At 50.9% G+C, this 22,013-nt stretch overlaps 6 protein-coding genes and 2 non-coding genes across 8 annotated transcripts; 1 reads left to right on the forward strand and 7 right to left on the reverse strand.

The window, feature by feature from the left end:
* Positions 1–196: 196 nt before the first annotated feature.
* On the reverse strand, positions 197–2,184 carry N0V96_000909 (uncharacterized protein; the record flags this gene model as incomplete). Its single annotated transcript, XM_065756069.1, has 6 exons — positions 197–319; positions 376–868; positions 919–1,044; positions 1,097–1,461; positions 1,580–1,776; positions 1,920–2,184. 6 exons carry the CDS (start codon positions 2,182–2,184, stop codon positions 197–199), a joined length of 1,569 nt encoding a protein of 522 aa, XP_065615309.1.
* Positions 2,185–4,190: 2,006 nt separating this feature from the next.
* Positions 4,191–4,262, reverse strand: N0V96_000910. The gene has a single exon. It is a non-coding gene; the product is annotated as a tRNA-Ala (tRNA).
* A 6-nt stretch (positions 4,263–4,268) lies between these two features.
* N0V96_000911 lies at positions 4,269–4,374 on the reverse strand. The gene has a single exon. It is a non-coding gene; the product is annotated as a tRNA-Val (tRNA).
* A 362-nt stretch (positions 4,375–4,736) lies between these two features.
* N0V96_000912 (uncharacterized protein) lies at positions 4,737–6,243 on the reverse strand (the record flags this gene model as incomplete). Its single annotated transcript, XM_065756070.1, has 4 exons — positions 4,737–5,273; positions 5,350–5,925; positions 5,999–6,039; positions 6,072–6,243. 4 exons carry the CDS (start codon positions 6,241–6,243, stop codon positions 4,737–4,739), a joined length of 1,326 nt encoding a protein of 441 aa, XP_065615310.1.
* A 4,696-nt stretch (positions 6,244–10,939) lies between these two features.
* N0V96_000913 (uncharacterized protein) lies at positions 10,940–12,221 on the reverse strand (the record flags this gene model as incomplete). Its single annotated transcript, XM_053198131.2, has 2 exons — positions 10,940–11,968; positions 12,213–12,221. 2 exons carry the CDS (start codon positions 12,219–12,221, stop codon positions 10,940–10,942), a joined length of 1,038 nt encoding a protein of 345 aa, XP_053044469.2.
* A 645-nt stretch (positions 12,222–12,866) lies between these two features.
* On the forward strand, positions 12,867–13,727 carry N0V96_000914 (uncharacterized protein; the record flags this gene model as incomplete). Its single annotated transcript, XM_053198130.2, has 1 exon — positions 12,867–13,727. The coding sequence occupies one exon, from the start codon at positions 12,867–12,869 to the stop codon at positions 13,725–13,727; it is 861 nt and encodes a 286-aa protein (XP_053044468.1).
* Positions 13,728–15,312: 1,585 nt separating this feature from the next.
* N0V96_000915 (uncharacterized protein) lies at positions 15,313–15,852 on the reverse strand (the record flags this gene model as incomplete). Its single annotated transcript, XM_053198129.1, has 1 exon — positions 15,313–15,852. One exon carries the CDS (start codon positions 15,850–15,852, stop codon positions 15,313–15,315), a length of 540 nt encoding a protein of 179 aa, XP_053044467.1.
* Positions 15,853–17,502: 1,650 nt separating this feature from the next.
* N0V96_000916 (uncharacterized protein) lies at positions 17,503–19,020 on the reverse strand (the record flags this gene model as incomplete). Its single annotated transcript, XM_053198128.2, has 1 exon — positions 17,503–19,020. The coding sequence occupies one exon, from the start codon at positions 19,018–19,020 to the stop codon at positions 17,503–17,505; it is 1,518 nt and encodes a 505-aa protein (XP_053044466.2).
* Between the last annotated feature and the right edge of the window lie 2,993 nt (positions 19,021–22,013).

The raw sequence follows: 22,013 nt of genomic DNA on the forward strand, positions 1-22,013 counted from the left end.
TCTATGTGACAAATTACTTCAATGGCGAATGTTGCGTCAAGTTGCAGCTCGTGAGTCTTTGATGAAATACAATTCAACAAGATGGTATCGCTAGCTAGCCTCAACTGGAGATTCCCCTGAGACATATGAGACGAGAAGGAATTAAAAAAAGTTCGTAGCATTCATTATGAGAGAAGGGCCCAGGCCAGGTTGTCTACTATTCCGTCGCTGGACGCCTGGTCAGCCTCACCCAAAAGTCCCTGGCGACAAAAAAGATCGCACTGAGGGTCTTGATTGGCTTTTCTGGGTTCATGACGGTGAAGTCATATCTCCTTAACAGCTGTATGGAGACTGAAGTCAGTAGGAGTTTGCACTTAGCGTACGTGAGGTTCTTACCTCGACAAAGACCTTATTCAACTCCATCATAGCGATCGGTTTCCCGAGGCAAGAGTACTTTCCGTGGCCAAAGTGAGAATCAACAGCGGCATTCATTCGCATCAGATCATCCTCATTTGCCGAAAGCCATCTCTCTGGGCGGAAGACGTCGGCATCTGGACCCCATACCCAGAGTGAGCGTCCGACGCCGAAGAAATTGTGTCCGATCTGCGTGCCGCCAGGAACGAAGTAGCCGTTCAGGACGTCCCCGCCCTCAGGGGCTTGCTTGAAGCCGAGGCCAGTGACAGGAGGGTAAAAACGCAGACCTTCGCGGATAACCGCTTGGAGATATGGAAGTTTGAGGGCCTCGGCATTGGCTATGGGGGAGCTGATTAGGCCGGCGGCAATAGCATCGTCGATCTCCTGCTGGAGCCGACGGTAAGCAACCGGATTGTTAATTAACGATAATAATGTCATGTGCATGGCTTGTGCGGCCGAGTTTGTGCCGGCAATCCTGAATTGCCATGAGCGTAAGAATCGGGGAAAGTTTTGGGTGAGACTTGCATGTGGATGTACACAAGTTGGATGAGTTCATCTTTACCAAGACCTTGGTTGATGAAAGCCTGCATCATGTCTTTCTGGGGCTTCGCGCCGGGTTGAAGTCTCATTTCAGCGTAATTTCTAGCGAAGCTATGTTGCATCAGCTTTTAGACTCGCGGTGCCCAAGATTGGCTTCACTCACCCCATCAAACGACCAAAGCCGATTTGGTCGCCCTCCTTGGGTAACATGAGCCTGAAAGGCCACTTATGAACAAGTCTTCCAAGCCAAGGAAGCACCGAGACGACATTCATGATCGGTAATGACGACTCGTTGATCTCGATGTACCGAAACAGGTCCCTGTCCTCTGTAAGAAACCCGAATGCGCCACCGAAGGAGACATCGCCAATGGCGTCGAGCGCAAAGAACTGTGTTTTCTCGGCGAGATCCAGCGGACGAAATTCCGAGTCGGTAGAAACGTAATGCCGGTCTATCAAGCGGACAAAATTCATGAGCTGGCGGTCGATCCCGATTTCAAAGCCATAACCTTCGTTCTCTTTGGCGGTGTACTATCAAGCAAGAATGAGCAATTAGCGGACTAAAACTCAAAAGTGGCAGCGCTTCTGGGGGTCATGAAAAGGCCTGCACCAGCGAGAGTCGAAGATCACAATGGCAATCGAAACTTACGGCCGGCCCCATTCTCGCCCTCATAGCCTTGTGTTCTTTCTCATCACGCATCGAGACGACATTATCTACGCCCGGAGTGATCCGGCCGGAGTCGTAGAAGTTGCCCTTGGTGTACGGTGAGCGGACGGCCGACATCTTGCGCAGCGAGTCTGGGTCGGTGCAGAGGAGCTCGTTGGGCCCTATGCGTGCGAGGGGCCCTGCAACGACGATCAGGGATCAGCGTCTGTCTCTCCAGTCTCTCGGGATGCATGTCGCCTTGCTATCGCAACTCCAAAGCCACCGAACGAACGTAGGTTCTCAGTAGCAATGAAGGAGTACACTCAAAGCAAAATTCACCTACCATATTTCCTCGCAATATCATTCAGGTGCACATGGTATGTTCCCCCAATTGCTTTCTTCAACTGCCAAAGCACCGAAACCGATGCGATGAAAGGTCCTGGGATCTTTCGCAGGCGATACCATGACCGAAACTCCCACACCAAAAAGGCGATGACGGCGAGCACAGCGATGGGTTTTACGAATAAGACTCCAGACGTACTCGAGCCTGAAATAGATTCCAGACGGCCCTCACCCAAGCCCACTTGCTTAGGCCCGATTCCGGTCATTTGCCCCCGAATCTCTTGTCCTCGCGTAAATAAGATCGTCTCGTCCTGTCGCCAGTCCCGCGCTGATCCAACGGTCTCACTGGCGCACCCCCGAATCGTCCTTGCTGTTGCTGCCCCGCTTGGTAGCTTGCTTCGCTTGTAGGCAATCGTACTGGGTTCCGAGCATGAAAGAGTGCGAGTAATTGGCGCCGTCAAAGATGCATGTACGTCTGCTTCGTCGCTGGTGTGATTATAGCTCTCGTTTCATGGCTCTATTGTCGCTTGCTATCAATTATCCCCTGTTCAACTGCGCTTTTCGGTGACACAAAAGCATAAGCCTCGTGTTGCCTATATCTCGATAGTACTTGAGAACCGCTGTCTGGTGTCTCGCCTTTCTATTATGATGTTGGTTTGCGCATCCGTAGACCCTGTCGCTATTTTGTCATTTCTCGTTGGTCGCAGACCCGACAGCTTGGTAACGCCTCGTGGGAGAGAGAGGCACAGCAGCCGCGGCAGCGTGGGGTAAGTGGAAAAGAAACGAAACTGCAGATGTAAAGCGTCGAAATCGGGGTTCAGACTCAATAATGTCGGCTCATGAGCACGGGAAAAGAGAAGAGGAGGAGAAATGGCAGAGGGAGACGACAAACGGGAGATTGGGGAATAAGCTTCGCTTTATTGGCAAATGCGACCCAAGGTTAGGTGAGCACCCATGTCAAAGGTGAAGAATCGTGGCTGCTGCGAAAGACTAGTAACAGAGGAGGGTAAGCCGGGAAGAAGCCTGAAATCACGTTGAACAGGGCCAATTGCACTAAGAATCCGCGCTAGATGAAGCATGTGGAAGATGTGGAGGATGACTGGCCCGAGGTCACCTTCCAAGCCTGCTTCTTCTCCCTCAGCATCTAAGATTCTAGGCTATAATGGGGTGTTCGGCCCTATGAATGGATCTTAGGTTATGATGAATGTAGCACAAGATATTCAGAACATCTTGAGACGGCAATCAGGCTACATGTAGGGATTGTGTACCACTCCAGATGAAGGCTTATTCTCTCTACACAATAGGTTTCTGTGCAAATAGGTAGATGGATTTGCCATACTTCCAGGCTCCCTCATCTTTGGCCCGTGGCCTGATTGTCTTGATTTCTTTGTCCCGGCTTGAGATCCACCCTCTGACCGAGTATTCGAATTCGACGGGAACCACGTGCACAGAGGCTTTGTCTTGAGCAATCAGAAAGCGCCTAGGTCGGGCCACATATGCAGGTCAACCACTTACATGCAAGGTGCCGAAGAGCTGCTGTTGACAGCGCCGTGCCCATCTCACCGGTGACATCCACCTGTCCGCTGTGGCTTGATAAGTATTAATGGGATGGTTTCTCTCTTAAGGTGTCGTTTAGTGGTGTCTTCATCCCAGGCTCCAGTCTCACTGCACACCTGTAGGTTGCCGCGAGGTCTTACTAGTTCGTCCCAACACCTAGCCTGTTTCGTGCCCGGTTGCATTGATGGGTGCGCTAGGACAGCGCCGGCCCATGCGGCCTACCCCCGAAAGCCATTGGTGAACATCAATCCCGGCGGATCGGCTGGAGTTCTTCGATGACGGCTGGCCATCTTAGATCCCATCATGCCTTACGAATGCGCGATGACAATACGAAGACAAATCAAGATGCCCTCTCATATTGAGGAAAAGTAAAGTGACTCAATCAAGTGCCCTCTCCAGAGCAGAGAAGCATACTTGTCCAGGGATCTCAATCCGCTGTACCACTATGCGGAACTCCCCGCGGCAGCGTCTGGTGTTACGGAGGACCACCGCCTTTGATGTTTCCAAGGGATATTCTCTCGCATCAAAAACAAACATGGAACAAAGCTAAGATCAGCAATACTGAAGTCCGAATTAAGAGTCGACTCTGGAGCCGTACCCCTTCTAAGTCAGCGGCAGCCTTAGGCCTGTATCACACCTCGACAACCAGGATCACGAACTCGCGATAGCCTCACCGCCAAAAACAATGATTAGAGACATCAAACGAGCAAAAGAATGGACGATCTGGGAATCGAACCCAGGACCTACCGCATGCTAAGCGGTCATTATACCACTAAACCAATCGCCCAGATAATGATCTAGCCCGGACTTGAACCGGAGACCTTCAGTGAGGCAGACGAGAGAGTGGAGAGGCTCCCGAACTGTTAGACTGACGTGATAACCAACTACACCACCAGACCAAGTTGCTTGATGACTCAGCTCGACCAGACGCACCATGTGAAGGGTTCGCCGATGGCGGGGAGGGCATCACGAAGCGATAGGGCTTGGTCAGTTGGTGGACAGGTGCAACTTGCAAGGGGAGTAGCAATCCACAGCATGTGGGACAGCCAAGATCCAGGCCCGCCCATGCACGTCGTGACAGGGTTCTGTCTCAAGCCGAATGAGCCGGGGAGTAAGAACAATGTCTTGGGCATCCAGGTCGTACGAGTAACGGGATCACAAACAAAAATAGACCTAGAGATGAGAATCGAGAACTTTTTTCATATTCACATGATGACGCGCTCTAAATCATTCTTCACAACGTCTTTACCAAACAACCGCCTCAGCCGCGCCAAACGGCCTCGATAACGACAAAGAAAGTCAAGGGGTTCGCCTCAACGCGCTTGATCTCGTATCTCTCGTCCGCTTTCTTAAACAACTCCGTCCACGCGTCGACGGGTCTCTCCTTTGCGCTGAACAGACCCATCATCCTCAAATCCGTCGAAGTACCCATCTGCTGGATAGACTTGGGGAGCGCCGCCGCCGCCGCGGCATTCTCCTCGACGTCACCCTGCTTGCCAACGTAGTCAATGAAGAGGACCCTGGCACCAGGGCGCAGTGCCGGTGTGAGACCCTTGAGGATTTTGATAGACTCCGCATCGGGCCAGTCGTGGAGAATGAGCTTGATCATGTACAAGTCGGCGGACAGGGGCTGCGGCTCGAAGAAGCTGTGGGGCTGGAAGTTGACTCGGCCCTTGAGCTCTTCGGGAATGTTTTGATTGAATGAAGTCTCGCAGTTGGGCAAGTCTTGAACGGTAATCTTGAGGTTGGGGAAGTTCTTTGCCAGAACGAAGCTGTCGTGGCCACCAGAGCCGCCGAGCTGTGAAGAGAGTGTCAGTCAATGTTATCCTGAGATATTGGGATGCTGCGCCACTGAAGTCCAAGAAACAACTTACATCGACAACGCTGAAGTCGCCAGCGGCCTTCCAGTCGTAGGCACTGTTGACCAATCCCTCCAAGCGGAAGATCTCCTTGATGTAGTTCATCCACTTGACAAAGTTCCTCTGGCGGAAGCCCTTGTTTTCGCCCTCGCCGTCGTTCTCCAGCAACTCCCACGAGTTTGTGTATCCGCCACACAGTTCGCCAGAGTGATACAGCGCAAACGCGGTCTCTGTCATATCCTCCTTCAACTCTGTCTTACCGCGCTGGTACTTCTCCAGAGCATAGGGGAGGACGCCCATAGCCGGGCCAGCATCGTTCATAAGAGCCTCGACCAGCGCCCTAAGGCCAGCGTTCTTCAGCAGCGCAGCGGAGCGCGAGGTGTGACGGACGCGCGTTGTGAAAGGCTTGCCGGGGTCAGTCTCCTCGAATATGCGCAGGGTGTAGGCGTGGTCGAGGACACGGTGGACAACTTCTTCGGGCAGGCGGACGTGCTTTGCAATGTCTGCGTACGAGGCATCGCCGTCAATGGGTACGGCAGACCAGAAGTCGAAGTGGTTGAGTGTGTTGAGTGACGCGGCATCCGGAGACATCTACTCAGTGTCAGTTATCAAAATCATGGCGCCAAGACCAAGAATGTAGTGAAGGGGACCAAGACTAGCTTACGTTATGAGTGTAGTTGAAGATGCTCTCACTTGGTCCTGAGACTAGGTATGAGAGGTCATTTGCGGCATCCAACAGCTCTGGCGGAGCAAAAAGGCTTCTGAAGTGAGACCATCGTAGCTTGAGACGCTATCTGCGGCAAAAGTAGGCTGGGGGATCTTGTTTTCGCTCAAGAACTTGGTGAACTCAGCCGAGAGCTCGCCAATCTTGGCGGCGAGGTCGTTGATAGTTGGCTGTGGTGCTGCCATTTTGGAAGACAAATAAGAACTGAAAGGGGTATCTATGAAAGCAGATGCAGACATTTCCGAATGGTGTGAAGAGACGTCATATCCAACGAGGGGTTGGAGGGGAAGCTGTCTCTTTTATTTACTCTCTTCAGTCCCGTCATCCCACGAATGCCGGGCAGGGCCAGATCTCGCCAAGAGGCTTGTACCTCTTTTCATCGCCTTCTCCTACATGTCAAGGTCCATGTCGTGGGGTTAACGGCGGCTATTTTCTTCCACTAACTTTCCTCTCCTGCTCGTTAGGTAATTAAACCGAGCGTATGCGGTAATGCCACCCACCGCCGAAGACGCTCGCCGTTGCGATGGAGGGGCACTTGTGTGACGGGAAATGCGACGCACACTGCAGATCTGATTAGATTATCTTATCCATCTGAACAATAATCATGAACGGCGCCGAAGAATTACCCCTCCTCGCCAAGCCGCCAAGGGCTAGAGCAGAGGGAGAGTTCTGTCAGATTTAGAGGGCTATACGAGCATGAGGCTGCCGTAGAAGCATCGCGAGAGGTTCATTTCGGTAGCCATCCCGTTAGAGCGCCCCATCATTGCCCCAGTCCCCTCTTTTTATGCTCCATGCAGCTTGGATGTCACCTCTGGATTTACCACCGTCTGTTTTGGGTATCCATATAGCCATCGTGCCATGGGGATCAACGTGGCTTTCGAAAAGGCCCCGGTCTATATTCGACAAGCTGGGCCGCCCCTCCACGAGCTATGCCACCTGTCGATAGCTTGCGATAGGCTAGGATTGAGGTATTTTCTGCAAGGTTCTTGATGCAGATTGCTGCTGCATCATGTGCGATGATGTAGGCCCGGGATGGCCATGAATGACGAGCTCGCCCGATTTTTCGGCAGTTTCCGCTGGTCTGCTGTGTTCCGCGGCCTCCGACTTGTCCATCGGATCTCTCCATGTCCCCCTAAAAGTAAAGTTTAGGGGCTCCAGGTGGTAGTGAATGCACTGCTAGAATTTAGACTTAATCCCATGAGCTGAACCATTGCGCTGGGAGTCGTTCATCGGGATGTGGGAGAAGGACGGACGAGTTGCCTCAACTCCCCAGGTAATGGGGGATGGCCCATCATTTAGGCGCTATCCGAATTCCTGGAATGGACTGCAGTTGGACGATGAGTGGTCAGTTCGGACGTTTCTTCACAGGGTCATGAGTCGGCGTCAGGGCCGTCAAGTCGACCACCTTCAGTCTCGAGTCCCTTCGCATTTGCAGGGTTAGAGTTTGTGTAGCTTGGCGCATCTTGGAAGCTTGTTGTAGACTCACCGCTGAGCCACATTGCCGCATGGATTGCTCCGCATTTCTTCTCGGCGAGAGAATGAATTGGGTAGACTTCAATGTTGTGCGACTTTGATGTACCAGACAATGCCAGGTTACAGGTATGTAATCCCTCCGGCGAAGTCGAGTCTTGGGGTGGTAAGATATTCATGACGTGCTCCGCACATGAGCCCACCCAGAAGTTCTAGTCGGATTCTCGCAACCATAACTGGCGATCGGCTCCATTGCTCTTGGATTCGGCCGTGCCGGCTCGCACTCAGTGCCACTCACAGACGGTTCAATGGCGGGGTCTACTAGTGACCGAAGACCGAATATGGGGTTTTCGACGATTTCCTCCGCAGCCTTTCCGATTCTTCACGATGTATCGTCCAATAATGTACTGTTCACGTACTCGGTGTATCGGACAAGTCTTCAAGTTGGGTTTACTGTGGTCGCTCAGAAGCTTTTTCTTCTTACTATCATCCACGTCTCGAAATTTTCACTGACATCGAATCCACTTCCAGCTCTACGCGTCCCCGCCGAGTGGAACCTGGAACTTTTAAACGTCAGGCCTCGGCCAATTTGGGTGGGACTCGTAACTTCTAGAGTTGGTCGGTATCGGCCCCATTGGGGACAGGACCAGGGGTCTAAGCTATCGATGCTATCGGACTAGTATCACGACAGACCTCAATCTTCAAGATCCCAAACTAAGGAGCATCAAACTTGATGTTTGAGCATAATGGCCCAGTTGTACCGGGTGGGAATCACAGCCTCCAGGTCACGATGAGATGATTGAAGGGCAATGAGCGGGCACCTGTGATTCAAAAGACTGCATGACAAGGGTCCTGATCTTCACTGACATCTGTGAGCAACGTCTGCACAGCCAGACATGCTAGGGTACAATGGCCATCAAAGGGTGCGTAGGCAAGCCGTTACAAATCTGTGGCCAAGGGAGATTGACTCATGTTAATCTTGATACGTCGGTCCCGAGACGCAGGCGTTGTGTCTTGAGTATCTCCAGAATACAGCAGACGAGTAGTCCCAGAACGGAGATAGACATCGCGAGAGGCTTTCTGACGAGGTGAACTGTTATCCGGCTCCTTGAAGTTTGTGCCACAGCATCGTGAGACGCATCGGCACTTTGTATCACCCGAAAAGTGCCCGAATGAGCAATTGCCTGAGATTTAGAACCCCAGGTACAAGCATTGCTTCGCTCTGACGAGCTCAGGATACCTTACAAATGTTCCTCTCGTCTGAACCGTGTGAAGTCATCACCTTCCCCTTTTAGTGCGAGCTGCTAGCATGCCCTCCTCTGTGCCGTTGCCATCGAATAAACTTGCCCCCCGCACTTGGCGGCCAAAGCGTTCCCCTTTGGCTTGGGAGCATCAAGAGGCCACGGAGCAAATGCCAGAGGAAGGCAATCCCGGCGCTTGTGTGACGCCCTTCCCGATATCGCGGGGAGTTAGCCAGATTGAACGTGATGCCGATGTATCCATGGACGGCACTAGCTCTCATGTGCTGTGAGTGACTGTATTGTTTCGAGCAGCACTGTCGACCTGACGCAGGAGGGACATTGCGCCACGTTCGCGGGCCGCAAAGCTTCAGTGCCACGCCAAATAATCACAGATTATGTACCCTAAATATGAAAAGTCTGCCATGGGAGATGAGCACTTCAGAATACTAAGATTTCAAACAGGCGACTGAGTATGCTTCGACGGTTTGTCGCATGATAGTCATTCGCGATTGGAATTTCTGATCGTACCTCTACCCAGTCTTAAGTCCCCGGCGAGAGTGCAAGCCTCATCCGCCATTGTCAGGAAGGCAACGCCAAATATTGCCACTTGAGGAATTTGTCACTGTACACTAATTCAGGACTGAATGGATTACAGGTATCCAACGCTGTTCCGCAGATGGATTCTAGATACTTAGACACCGCTCCAACGCTTATCAAGGCGTAGACACATATAAACTACCTCCAAGGAGTGTGCTACGCAAATTTCTTCATTAACAGCGTCTCGAAGATCTCAAGGGGAAGGAGGCATATGGTATGTATAGCGGGAGTTCAATGGGAGTTGCTGCGCAGGTGGCAGGCCATCTCCCGCCCTCAACATGAAGGCAAGTTTTGACCAGTGAAGAAAGATCGCGAAACTTCGTCCAGATGTCGGGCGCTTGAGGGCTGTAAAGCGCCAATTTCTTTCTCAATACCAACTTCCGTGACTGCCCAAGCCCTTCCAACGATAGAGCAGCACTTCCTTACTGTCGAGGCCTGGCCGTGAAGGCTGATTAATGCTCAGTGTGGCGTCGTATCTCCTGCGAAGAGACCTCTGTTTGAGAAGCAGGGGCCATGTCCGCCGCGATTCCAATTTCAGTAAATTTATCCAGAAGTTGGTGACCTCAACCCACTGAAACCCCGCCCCTGATTGCCTTAGCCCATAAGCTTGTTGTGATAAATCAAAAGCTCGAGTACAATGCCGCCACTCTCGGGTGACCTGGGTGCTACGGCGCCGTCTCCATGAGGTACAGTTTTAGCATGCGTCCTGACATACTCCACAGCTCCAGGTACTGCCAGTAGAGATATATGCCGGTGGGATGGCCCTAAGGGCGAATGCAGCAGCCGCAAGCGCCTTGAGTCGCGAAGCTTTATTGATTTGGCTTCGAGAAGTATCCCCAGCCTCCATCCAGGTACCTTGGGAAACCTGCTTAGGAATTTCTCCGCCTAGATTGGTAGAATAATTGGACTGGAATCTTCTTGATATTCTGCAACATCCCCTTTGACTTGAGCCCTCGATGCCTCCTTTTTCTTTCGCTCGTACGCTTGTCTCATTACCCTGTTGCCACAGCGCCCGAACCTGGAAGTTCTCTGCGAGAATCAGGGGGGATAGCCGGCCAATCCAAATCAACAATCATCCGAATCTTCAAGCAGCCACGGAATCCGCATAAGCTCTGTCAGATATTTAGCATCAAGTGGAGACAAAGCAGGTGGATAGATGCACCAGAAACTGCATCTGGACGGATTGAGTGCCTGAAACCAAGCCCTTTTCACCCCATTCACCACAGGCTTCGCAGCTCTTACGCTCTAGAGAAGATGGGTTACGACTGACAGCCAGGCTCACTACGAAGTTAGACGAGCTCCAAGGGGCGCAGCCGGGTCCTGATTCGGGTCGTCAGTCTTGCTGAGCACAAGGTGCAATCTCCTGAAAATCCTCGATAATCAATACCAAGACTCTCAATCCGCCAGGGAGGCATCTGTTACAAAAGCGACCGTACAGCAATCTGAAGATACTGGAGCAGGAGAAAGTTACTCAGAATTAAAGGAAGCGAATGATCTGACAAGAGTTTCCCGCGTGACTGGACTCGGACTCGATCACAGGATGGTGGAATCAATGTCTTCAGATTCGCAGATTCTAGACTCTCACCAATCTCTCAACTAACTTGGATGGGTCAGCATACAGACGCCCGACGGTATCACCTCGTTCCAGGCGGTGTAACTCATTCTTCAAGTTCCCGAACGCAACCTCCTCGATAGCAGGAGTGATTTCCTTCTTTGCAACCATTTTCAGCGCCATCTCAACTTCGTCCATTGATGACCCAACAGACCCCACAAGGTGCACGCCCAAGGCGACAAAGTTGTGCGTGTCGATCGTGGCCTCCTTCTTGGTGAGCCCGACGAGAACAACTTTCCCACCCGCTTTGACGGCTTTGGCGGCAGCAGCGGTGGTTATGCCGACTCCAGCAAAGTCGAAAACAACATCAAACTTGACGCCAGGGAAGTCATCCAGGGATCTTCCACAGCAGTATGCCCCAGACATGAGCGCTGCAGGATATTTGCGGCGATGGAGGTCGACCCCATAGACCTTGGCGCCACGTTGAGATGCAATCTGAACAGCGGATAATCCGAGGCCACCTAGTCCAATGATTGCAACTTTCGAGGATTTTTGAACTTGCCCCTCAGTTGCAACGGCATGATAGGCTGTCGCAACGGCATCCGTGGCAACGGCGGCTTGCGCAAAGCTGACTCCGTCGGGTATAGGCAGGGTCTTCGATTCGTAGAGCAACACGTATTCGGCGAACCCACCGTCTATGCCGATGCCGGGGCTTTTGACAACATCTTCAATCTCTACCGGGTGCTTCGCGGTGATTACAGACACGACTTTGTCTCCAGCGGCAAACTTCGAGACCTCATGTCCACAACCCATCACTACACCAGCAATCTCGTGGCCTAGGATGATGGGCCTGTTCCAAAAGAACGTGTTATCAAGTCCAGAAATGATGTTGCAATCAGTGTGGCAAAGCCCGGTGGCCTTGATCTGGACAAGAAGCTGGTCCTTGGCCGGGACTGGAACCCGCAGCTCACGGTACTCTAGGCCTTTCGCTGGGGTTGAGAACTGGTAAGCCTTCATCGTCTGAACCATTTCGACAGCGTTCCAGATAATCTCGAAGATTTTGCCAAAAGATTGGGGACTGGCTAAAGGTTGTACGGTATGATATGATTGAGCTTTATGACACCAGCTTTGTTTGTTATTCGTAAATACCAATGTTTGCGCAAATGGAGGAGAGCGAGTAGAGAGACAATGATGACGGGAGTTTGCGTGTTCAAATGGTAACTAGAGAGACGTTTTATTACATCTTTGACGGCATCTATGCAGCAAGACACTCCGCATCATGACGACGTCTTACCGTGCGCATGATTACTTAACATATCTTCTAGTCGAAATTGAAACAGTCTGGAGAGTTGAAATCACTATTCACCAGCATCTACATGATCCAGAGATTTGCGTCTTAATCTCATTTCGTTCTACCGTCTACGCCTGTCCGCTTGAAAACTGACTTGGAGCCGGCGGGTCCGGATTACTCCGGCGCTCCATCCGGAACGATTACTGATTAATTACCCCACATCGGACCGTGCCTTAAGATGGCTCCACATTGCCCCGGATCCGAAGGTTGGGGCACAGTTCGTATCAGTGCCATTGAGTAATCAAGCGCAACAGCTGAGTGAGGAGGTCTTTGTGAGGTACACAAGTTCCCCATTCGTCCTACTAAGCATACTAAGTCCTTCCCCACGCCAGAGCTTCCGAGGGTAATTTCGCCAGTCGGAAAGGATGACATATCGAGGACTCTTCACCGGAAGGTCAGGATGTAGTCCAGCAGTGCTCTTAGACACGAGAAAAGCGATGGAGGCAAAGGAATGTTTATAAAGTCGACTCAAATGATAGTTCGAGTTTGAACTCGATTTCTCTCATGGAATGAATACAAATTAGCAACTTCATCTCACTAAAAACTTTCAACATCCAGTCTAGTAACATTTGACAACGAACTTTCCTCATGATCAAAATGTCTACCTATCAAACAGTCCAGACTCAGTATATCGCCGTCGATAATACTCGAATCGCTTATCGCCGGATCGGGGTAAAGAGCAAGATCCCTTTGCTTTACATCAACCATCTTCGTGGTTCAATGGACACTCTCGATCCTCTTCTCTTCAACACCATTGCGAGATCAAGAGAGGTCATCGTTTATGACAGCTTCGGTATCGGGCACAGCGAGGGCGAGGTGCCCTCTTCTACTGAAGTCATGGCTTCAATTGCAGCCAAATTCCTCGCTGCCCTTGGTGTTTCTCAGGCTGATGTCATTGGCTTCTCCATGGGAGGCGGTGTGGCTCAAATTCTGGCATGGGATTATCCTCAGCTGGTTCGCAAGTTAATCCTGGCTGGGACCCAGCCAGGTGTCGGAGAAGGAGTTGTCCTGCCGCCCCGTGAGGTTCTAGAAAGTGCCGGAACAGCCAACGACGAGCCGCCTACCAAGGAGGACATGTTCCGTCTTTTCTACTGCCCGTCGGACACGAGCCTAGCACTTGGAGAAGCGTGGTGGAAGCGGATCCATGAGCGAAAAGTTGGCGGCGAGGAGCGCAAAGAATATCTGATCGGACCTGGAGCAAGGGCCCAACTGAACGCAATCTTCTCATTCACGGTTGACACGGGCAACTTTGAGCGCATGAAGACTATCAAGGCTCCCACTTTAGTCACTAACGGTCACACTGACATCATGTCGCCAACTTCCAACAGCTTTACTCTTCAACAAAACTTGTCGGATGCTCAACTCATCATCTATCCAGACGCCGGTCACGGTCATCTCTTCCAGTACCCTGAGCTTTATACGTACCATCTCAACCTATTCCTTGATAGTGAGGAGTAAGCCTTCTCAAATAGCTTTCTGTTGTATAATCACATCTTGAATAAAAAACGTTGGCACGCACATCGCGCGAGAGCATCAAGCATCGTACATGTGGTTATGACACGTTTGACTGGAATTGAGTGAGATCTGATTACTTCCAAGCTAGTCAAAGGTCATCCAGGTATGTTCAGCGTATGGTCAAGGTGCCGCTTGGAAGATAAAGTTACAACTCGAGGGAGAGCCTTCTATCAAGAGAGTTTAGATACGAAGCCCCGTTCCATCCATCTCCGAAACTGACGCGATCCTGCTACGCGGCAGCCCTGGACCCATCTAAACCCAAACCACCAAAAGGCTTTTAGTAGCGGAGAAACTCGCAGTACCAAGGTTAATGTTCTATTTTGCAGCTGTGATCTCGTTTTTCGATCGCACATCTGACGCAAACTACATGTACAATCACGACAACAATTCACTACCTCACACTTCTCTCGTCATTCAAATTTGAACAGCCAATAAATTCACATCTGTCCTAAACTCGTCAAGATGCATCTGTCAGCTTTCTTTCAGGTCCTTACTGCCGCCTTGATCACTCCTGGCATGGCACTTCCAACCGACTTTAACGAAAGTCACCAAGCAACAACCAACCAAACGCTTCCCACTGCGATGAGCGACGTCGTTTCAATGGAGGAATTGAACGGGGCTATGACTACCATCGCAACATCGACAGCGTGTATCCACGTAAGTAATCCCATCACTGCCGTATTAATTGCTATCTTCTCACCTAACCGAAGGCGAGTTTGAGAGGACTTTGCCCTGCACTCTGCGCCATTACCGCTATTGCAGGCGATAATATCTTCCTACAATGTGTACGTGGATGCGATTGCCGACCCAAAAAGTATGGCGGGGTTTAGTTTCCAAGAATACATCAGATGTAACGATTATCATGAGTTAACTTGGGCTGGCAATTTGGCAACCTCCTCATTGCAGAGGGACCCGCGTCAAAGACTGGCCACAGTACTGTACAGACATGATGTACCTTCCTAGTCATCAGACAAGGCTAGAATTTTTATGACGGCCTCGGCAATAACTCGACCATAGCATCAAGTCGCCGGAACAGTTGCCACAAATAGAATCAACATCAAATCTCGTAGCATTACATAAATCAAGCAAGTCAGTAAATATTGGCGCGTTACTTGTATGACTTATGCAAACCACACATTCTCTGACACATATTTTTGCCGTTCTTCGTCATGTGTATCTACCCTGTTCAACAACGTAATCATCAATGTTGGTGCCTACAGATCCATGATGAAGCGGAGTCTACCTAAGGTACTCCAAGATAGGTTCCATAACCAGGATCTAATTTTAGTGAATCTGGTTCGAACATGAGATGTGGAGATCTCGCATAGCCTTGGGTACCACTAGTTTATGATAGATAACTACTCAGGTCACTGGTTAAAGTGGTTGGCATGGGTGATCAATTCCATAAGATCAATTGGGATTCTATTCGGAACTCCAACATGTGAGGTATTCTCGCTTTCCGTTTCCGGTGCATCGATCTAAGCCGGAAGAGCATTCGGATTTAGGCTATTCTAGTGGCTACTTGCATTTAGAAGACCTCCTCCTGCTCATCATCGTTTGTCAACTGAACGTTGGGGTCGATATCGCGCTTGAAAACCTCCTCCTGCTCGTCATCATTGGTGAGCTGAACGTTGGGGTTGATGTCCCTCTTGAAAACCTCCTCCTGCTCATCGTCGTTTGTCAACTGAACGTTGGGGTTAATATCCCTCTTGAAGACCTCCTCTTGCTCATCATCGTTGGTAAGCTGAACGTTGGGGTTGATGTCGCGACCCAGGAGACCCTTGGCGGCCTCGGCATCCTCAGGGTTCTCGGCAGCAAGAGCCTGGATGGCGGCGTTGAGATCGTCCTCGCGCTTGAAGACTTCCTCCTGCTCGTCGTCGTTCGTAAGCTGGACATTAGGGTTGATGTCACGGCCCAGTAGACCCTTAGCGGCCTCGGCATCCTCAGGGTTCTCAGCGGCGAGAGCCTGGATGGCGGCATTGAGCTCGTCAGCGCGGGCAGCAAGTGTATCGAGAGGTGCGGCCATGGCGGCGGCGACCAGAGTAGTGAGCGCGACGGTGAAACGCATGCTGGCGGTATTGACTTGAATGAATGATTAAACTTTGTACGTTGAGTTGAATGAGCGCAGCTCGTAAGTGAAGAATGAATATTATGAGTGGACCGGCACAGAAATAGGACGCTGAGATTAGGGAGTTCGTCAAAAGATGAAAGATGGGTGGACGAATACGGGTATTTCAACATTTTCGTAGGTCAACAGGGCGGATGCCTCGGATCGCCACAAACTCGACCAGCAGCAAGCTTAGAAGCTCCCGAGACGCACTGCTGCCGCAGAGCCGGTGTTGTGGATATCGAATGGCATCCCGCTGACGTTTCTTGGCAACGCGGACTCTATTTCCATCTCGAAACGGCACTTTCGTCTCGCCTTGGCGAACGATTTTGGGTAGGTGCTTGCCCACTGTGCTCGCGTTGTGTGGTGTTGTTCTGATGTACATTGCGAAGGCGTTTCGAGTATCAGGCGAATCGCATTTCTTTCTTGCCGTGGGGAGGCCTCGAGCAGGGGCAGAGGTTCGTCGGCTCGGTGGGTGAGATTCGTGGCCCAGTTTGTTTACGCTGATCAAACCTGGCCAGCACGTCCAGTAGGATATGCGCGATGAGGGGTCTCCCCGCACGGAAAGGCTGCGGGTTGGATGAAGAAACATCGGGTGAAGCGATACTTGTCGGGAGCCAGAGATTCCGTGCCCAGAGCCTCATTTCTTGCATTTCATGCGGCACGAGTGCTCGGACGGCGAACGGATGAGATTGGTTTGGTTCTCACATGAATCATTCTAGTGTCCCTCAGCCAGAAGACCTGAAAAGCCGGTCGTCACAGCCACGTTTGGGTCGTTAGCGGGAGACAGCTCATCGTCACGGCCTCACCAACTTGATAAAGCGAAACTGGGCTCTTCGGAACGGCAAACAAGAATGCGAGTTGCAACGGGGGTTATGTCGATCCTGAAGACCTCCCGAGACGGCCCCATGCCGGGGGATTTTGCCGCCATCCCGCTATTGCGTTGCAGCGTTTCGTTTTGCGTCTGGAGCTGTCCCAAAAGTGTCCCAGCGGCGGCGTGACCGTGCACACGAGGTTCCTGTAGATGTAAACTTGGCGCGTCTCCTTCACTCCACTTAGGAACATATGTTATGCATATCTCTTAGGAACATTCTGCTTGAATACTTAGGTGTTTAGGTTATCCAAGAAACTCGCCGCTGATCGGCGGTCACGAATTACCGATCGGTTGGTGAGCCTGGTCGATGTTGCTGGGATCAACCTTTAGACCAAGAGAGCAATTCCTTGTTCGTTCCTCTGAAATCAGCACCTCACCAAAGTTGGGAGGCCCAAAAGAACCCAGTGCTTCCCTAAAAATTTGAGCATTCCCGTCACCTGTGGCAAGTGATCTGTATAGTGAGGCAAGTCTGAAGTACGGCCCCGGTGAGCACCGGAGTCAGGTCTCGCCTCACCTTTCAGCACAGCAGAGGGCAGCTTATGCCCTCGCAACGGCCGGCGAATCAGTTGATCGGGATCACGGCGGATACATGATCAGCGTGAGATCTTAGGTGAGACGGTTAAAATATGGGAGGCTCTCGACTTGCCAAGCAATCTTAAATTGTGTCCCGTCGCGCTCTCAACTCTATGCCGACGACCAGGTAGCCTAACATACATGGCTCATTATACTGGTAATCATCAAATGTCCTTCGACTTCGTTGCCAAGCGATAGTCCATGCCTACCGTCACACTCCCGAACCAAAGCGCCAACTTATCCACGATAAGGTTCTTTCTTCCATACCAAGGTCCCTGGTTAGTTACCACGGGCATGCGACCGTGCGCGCGGGTGAAGTAGTTGGATGTGGCATCTACACAAGGCAACCTGGGCGAGTTCTTCTTCTCCTCGTCCGACAAGACCGGGGTGGCAGCAACGGCACCGGTCTTCTGCATCTGCTTGATGACACGGATGCAAAGCCGGGTCACGGTATCGGCGCCAGGAGTCCAGGTTTGAGTGACGTAGCCGATAATTGCAGCCGCATTGGGCACACCGTCGAGCATGCATCCGCGCCAGCTGTACTTTTCTCCAACCTTGACGGGGACGCCATCGACAGTCACGTCCGTACCTCCGAAAAGCTGCACGTGGAGTCCAGTTGCCGTAACAATAATGTCGGCAGGCAGATGACGACCGGATTTGGTGAGAATGCCATCCTTCGTCACCGTCTCGATATGGTCCGTAACAATCTCCGTGTTGGGCTGGTGCAGGGTCTTGAAAACGTCTCCATCTGGACACATATTGAGGCGCTGCTCGAAGGGGTTGTACTTGGGTTTGAAGTGAATATCGACAGGGTAGTCTTTGGGAAGTCGCCGCTTTGCATCGAATCTGAGGAACTGCTTGGCCAAGTTGGGGAAGCCCAAAACAATTTGGATAAAGACGGTCTCCAGGAGAAGGTCCTTGAGCAGGATGAACCAGTTCGCCAAGAACAAAGGTAAGAACCTTTTCGCGGCTTTGTCGACTGGTGATTCCGCCCCAAGTGCGAAAACATATGACGGACTGCGCTGCAGGATGGTGGTGAAGCCAGCTGTTTTGGCAATGTTAGGGAACAAGGTCATGGTGGTGGCGCCAGAGCCGATGATGATGACGCGCTTTCCGGTGTAATCAAGGTCTTCGGGCCACCACTGAGGGTGGATCGTCTTGCCCTCAAAGCTCTCGATTCCGGGGATGTGTGTCTCCAGTGCCTTCTCGTAGGAATAGTATCCGGAGCAAACAAAGAGGAACTTGGCCTTGATCTTCTTGGTTCCTTCGGGAGTATTGCACTCCAGAGTCCATCGTGCCTCATCGCTGTCCCAATCTGATGACAACACCTTGTGCTGAAATCGGATGTGCTTGTCGATGTGATGTGTCTTCACGGCATCTTCGATGTAAGCCGCAATGGGCGCGCCTTCGATAATCTTCTTGTCGTGAGGCCATGGATGCCATCCGAAGCCAAAGTTCGTCATGTTCGAGTCGGAGCGAAATCCGGGATATTTCCAGTAAGACCACGTCCCACCGACTACGTCACGGGCCTCAAGCACCGCGAAGGTGCTGTCTGGCAGCTCTGTCCGCACACGGTACGCGGCATTGATGCCGGAGATACCTGCGCCGAGGATGAGGATGTCTAGTTCTTCCGCCATAGTTTCTGTGGTCTGCTGGTAAGTTGAGGATCGACTTGCTGACATTCCAAGCTGTAATGGCAACAAAGATCTTATGTATGGAAACTCGTGCGATCAGAGGATTTTTTGTTGAGGCAAAGTGCATGCCGAGGCTTTTTTTTTTTCTGGCGGGACGTGCACGCGTTGATCTCGTGCTTGGTGGAGGATGCCATGCAGGGGCTCGCATGTCTTAAAGCGTCTTGACGCCTCCTCAACCCCTCGATCCAGCCTCTCTTTGGCTGCTTCGTCCCTCCACTACCATGCGAATGCGAACGACAGCGTCAGTCAAAACACGTGCCTCGGTACATTTGACGCTTCGACAGCGCTTCTGTGCGCCTATCGACCTATCGATTTGACGGCAACTTCTCGAAAGCTTTATCACGTTTGCCTCCATGCTTTAGGTTCTTCGCCGTCGCCTCATGTTTGTACTATCACCCGAACTCCTACGCTTCATCGTTACCTCATTGCCTCGGCAAGTACGTGTCTCTTACTCGCATTCGTTCGACTCGAGAAGGCATAGACCGATGCTCATGCAGTGGTCCTATCGGAGCAATAGAAAGCTATCTGATTTATTATGATGATGGCAGACGCCGATCTACCCTCCTAACTTCACATGCAAATGCCAACGCAAGTGGTTGATGGGTGGGAACATTTGGACAATGCATGAATCAAACTGGAGTTGTATCGATCAAATGAAACCTCTCAGTGGCTTGATATGTTGCTCAAGTTCAACGCCAGAAGAGCCTGTCTATGCCGCAGAAGCTTGACTGGCGCGCGCAGCGCTCGGAGCCCCGGTAAAGTTTTTGATCTTCAGCATCAAATCAATTACAAGGATTAGCAGCGAGGCTTTTGGTGACGAGCATGTTGAGTTTGTCTCAATCTTTCTAAGGTAGGTAAAGTACCTAGGTATGATGGATGTACTATGTGAACTTGAGGTGCTTCCGTGAGGAGTCTGAAGATGGGACACAACGCGTTATTAAGAGGAAGAGAAGAAGTTCAAATATGCGTAGCAGCACTTTGCGTGGTATTCCCACCACACCTAAGTCGCACCGAATTCGCTTTTGCAGTATGTTTAATAGTAATGCTAGGCCGCACGGAAACACCAGTCTATTGATTATCTGAGGATACTACAATAATACATTTGATCGTAGAGTTACGCTTGCCCTGTCAGCAACCTGGCTGATACAACACTGAATTCTACATGTGCCGACAGAATTCACAGGGCAGGCGGACTAGGCAGAACAGATGCCACACTCGGGGAGATAGGCTAGCCAATCAAAGTTTGCATGACATGCGCAGGTGGGAATAGGATTGAATCATATTACCACTTAGTAAGTCAACCGAAAACCACGAAATACAGGACAGCAAAAGCGCCAAAGGTATTATTCAAGGATCATGAAAGCACAGAAAGATACTTAGTCAAGGAAGCCTATGTCAATCAAAGTGGTTACAGACTAAATATCTAGGTAGTTCCAAAGCGACAAACACACTCTTGGTGAATTTGTTTCTGCTTCAAAACGTTGTTGCCATGATGTCCAGAAACGTGAAGACTTTCGCGTAACCGCAATAGATAAAACAGTTCAAACCAAAGTTATCAATGTCATCACTTAGGTCTTCGAGGTTCTCTTCATGCTCACTGCTGTGACGTATAGTTGAAGCCTGAAAGATTAAAGACCTGCCAAAACATCATGAGCGCTGAAGAGGAAATGGGAAAGATAGCATTTGATTGGAAATATTTCTCAAATTTAGCCCAAAACAGTTGGGCTTGCTTTTAAATTTACTGTTTTCTTCGCGACCAAGTGAAGTCATGATATCTTTGGATTTGTAGTGCTTTGCTTTTTGAGCAACAGTCTGAATGAAACACTTTTTCTGCTTGTTCCATCTCACCTTCGAGTGAAGCCGCTATAAAAAGTCCAAATACGAGTTGCTTCATAGAACACCGAGGCTGCCGATTGAAGCACAAGTTTCAAGTCTAACGATGAATGGCACGTGAGCCAGGAATAATGATATTAATAGGTACCACGAGAAAGAAATAAGAAAAGGTTTGAGGTCTAGAACAAATGCAATATTGATAATTGTTGTATTCGCTTTAACATTCAGTGTATAGGCTCTACTTGCCTAACTTAGACGATCTGAAATACCTCCGAGAAGATCTCATGATGATAGAGCACTAAGTCTTCATCAAATACAACTAGCATCGTGGCCTAATGTTTCATGGCCACTATCCATTTTGTCCAGTATATCCTACTCGTGATTGAACCTTGCCAGACCACCAGCCCGAGGTTTGACTGCTTAGTGCCTTGATGTTTATGAAGCTAATGCTCGGTTGCACGAGTTCGGATGAACGACATTGCCATCTCACTGATACGAGAGTTCTATGGGTGAGTTTGAACTTTTGAAGTTTTCCTGGCAGTTACTCCATGCCCCTATCTACCGGCCGACGGACCGAGCCCCGGCCCCGCCATCGGTGGTGATAAGAGCTCTCTGGAGCAACGCTCGGCGGTATGGAGGCAACTCGGAAATTTGAGGCTCTGCGCCATTCGATCACGCCTTTTGATAGTTCAATAGACAATTCGGTCTTCCCAGACCGGCCAAGTCACTATCGGTCTCATCCTCAAGGTCCCTAGGCCTAACGCCGACAACTTCGTCTCACATCAGCGGCCTCTATCATGCCAAACCGCATCATCCGGGTCGCGGGGTTAGGCGTTACGTTGGCCGAGCGGGGTATTCTTCTTGGTTCTGCGGCGAAGCAATTGACTTCAGAGTAAAACTTTGCGGGGTATCATCATCATCAGCGTCAAATCGGGTGGGGATCCGATAGCCTAGGCGCCCTCATAATAGCAACGAGGAGACATGCAATCGTGAAGATTAGGCGGAACGGGCAAGTTTATCCCAGTTGCGTGCTCGAATCAACGTTTGACTGACAGCATTCGGCATTGAAATGCGGGGAAGACAGCGAATCAGGTAAGCCAACGCGTGGGTGTTGGTTCCGGTCCGGCCTCTTCGGGGATGGCTCGGGA

This window comes from Colletotrichum fioriniae (genome assembly GCF_027942845.1).
Source record: "Colletotrichum fioriniae strain IMI 355084 chromosome Unknown scaffold_1, whole genome shotgun sequence".
Classification (NCBI taxonomy): domain Eukaryota; kingdom Fungi; phylum Ascomycota; class Sordariomycetes; order Glomerellales; family Glomerellaceae; genus Colletotrichum; species Colletotrichum fioriniae.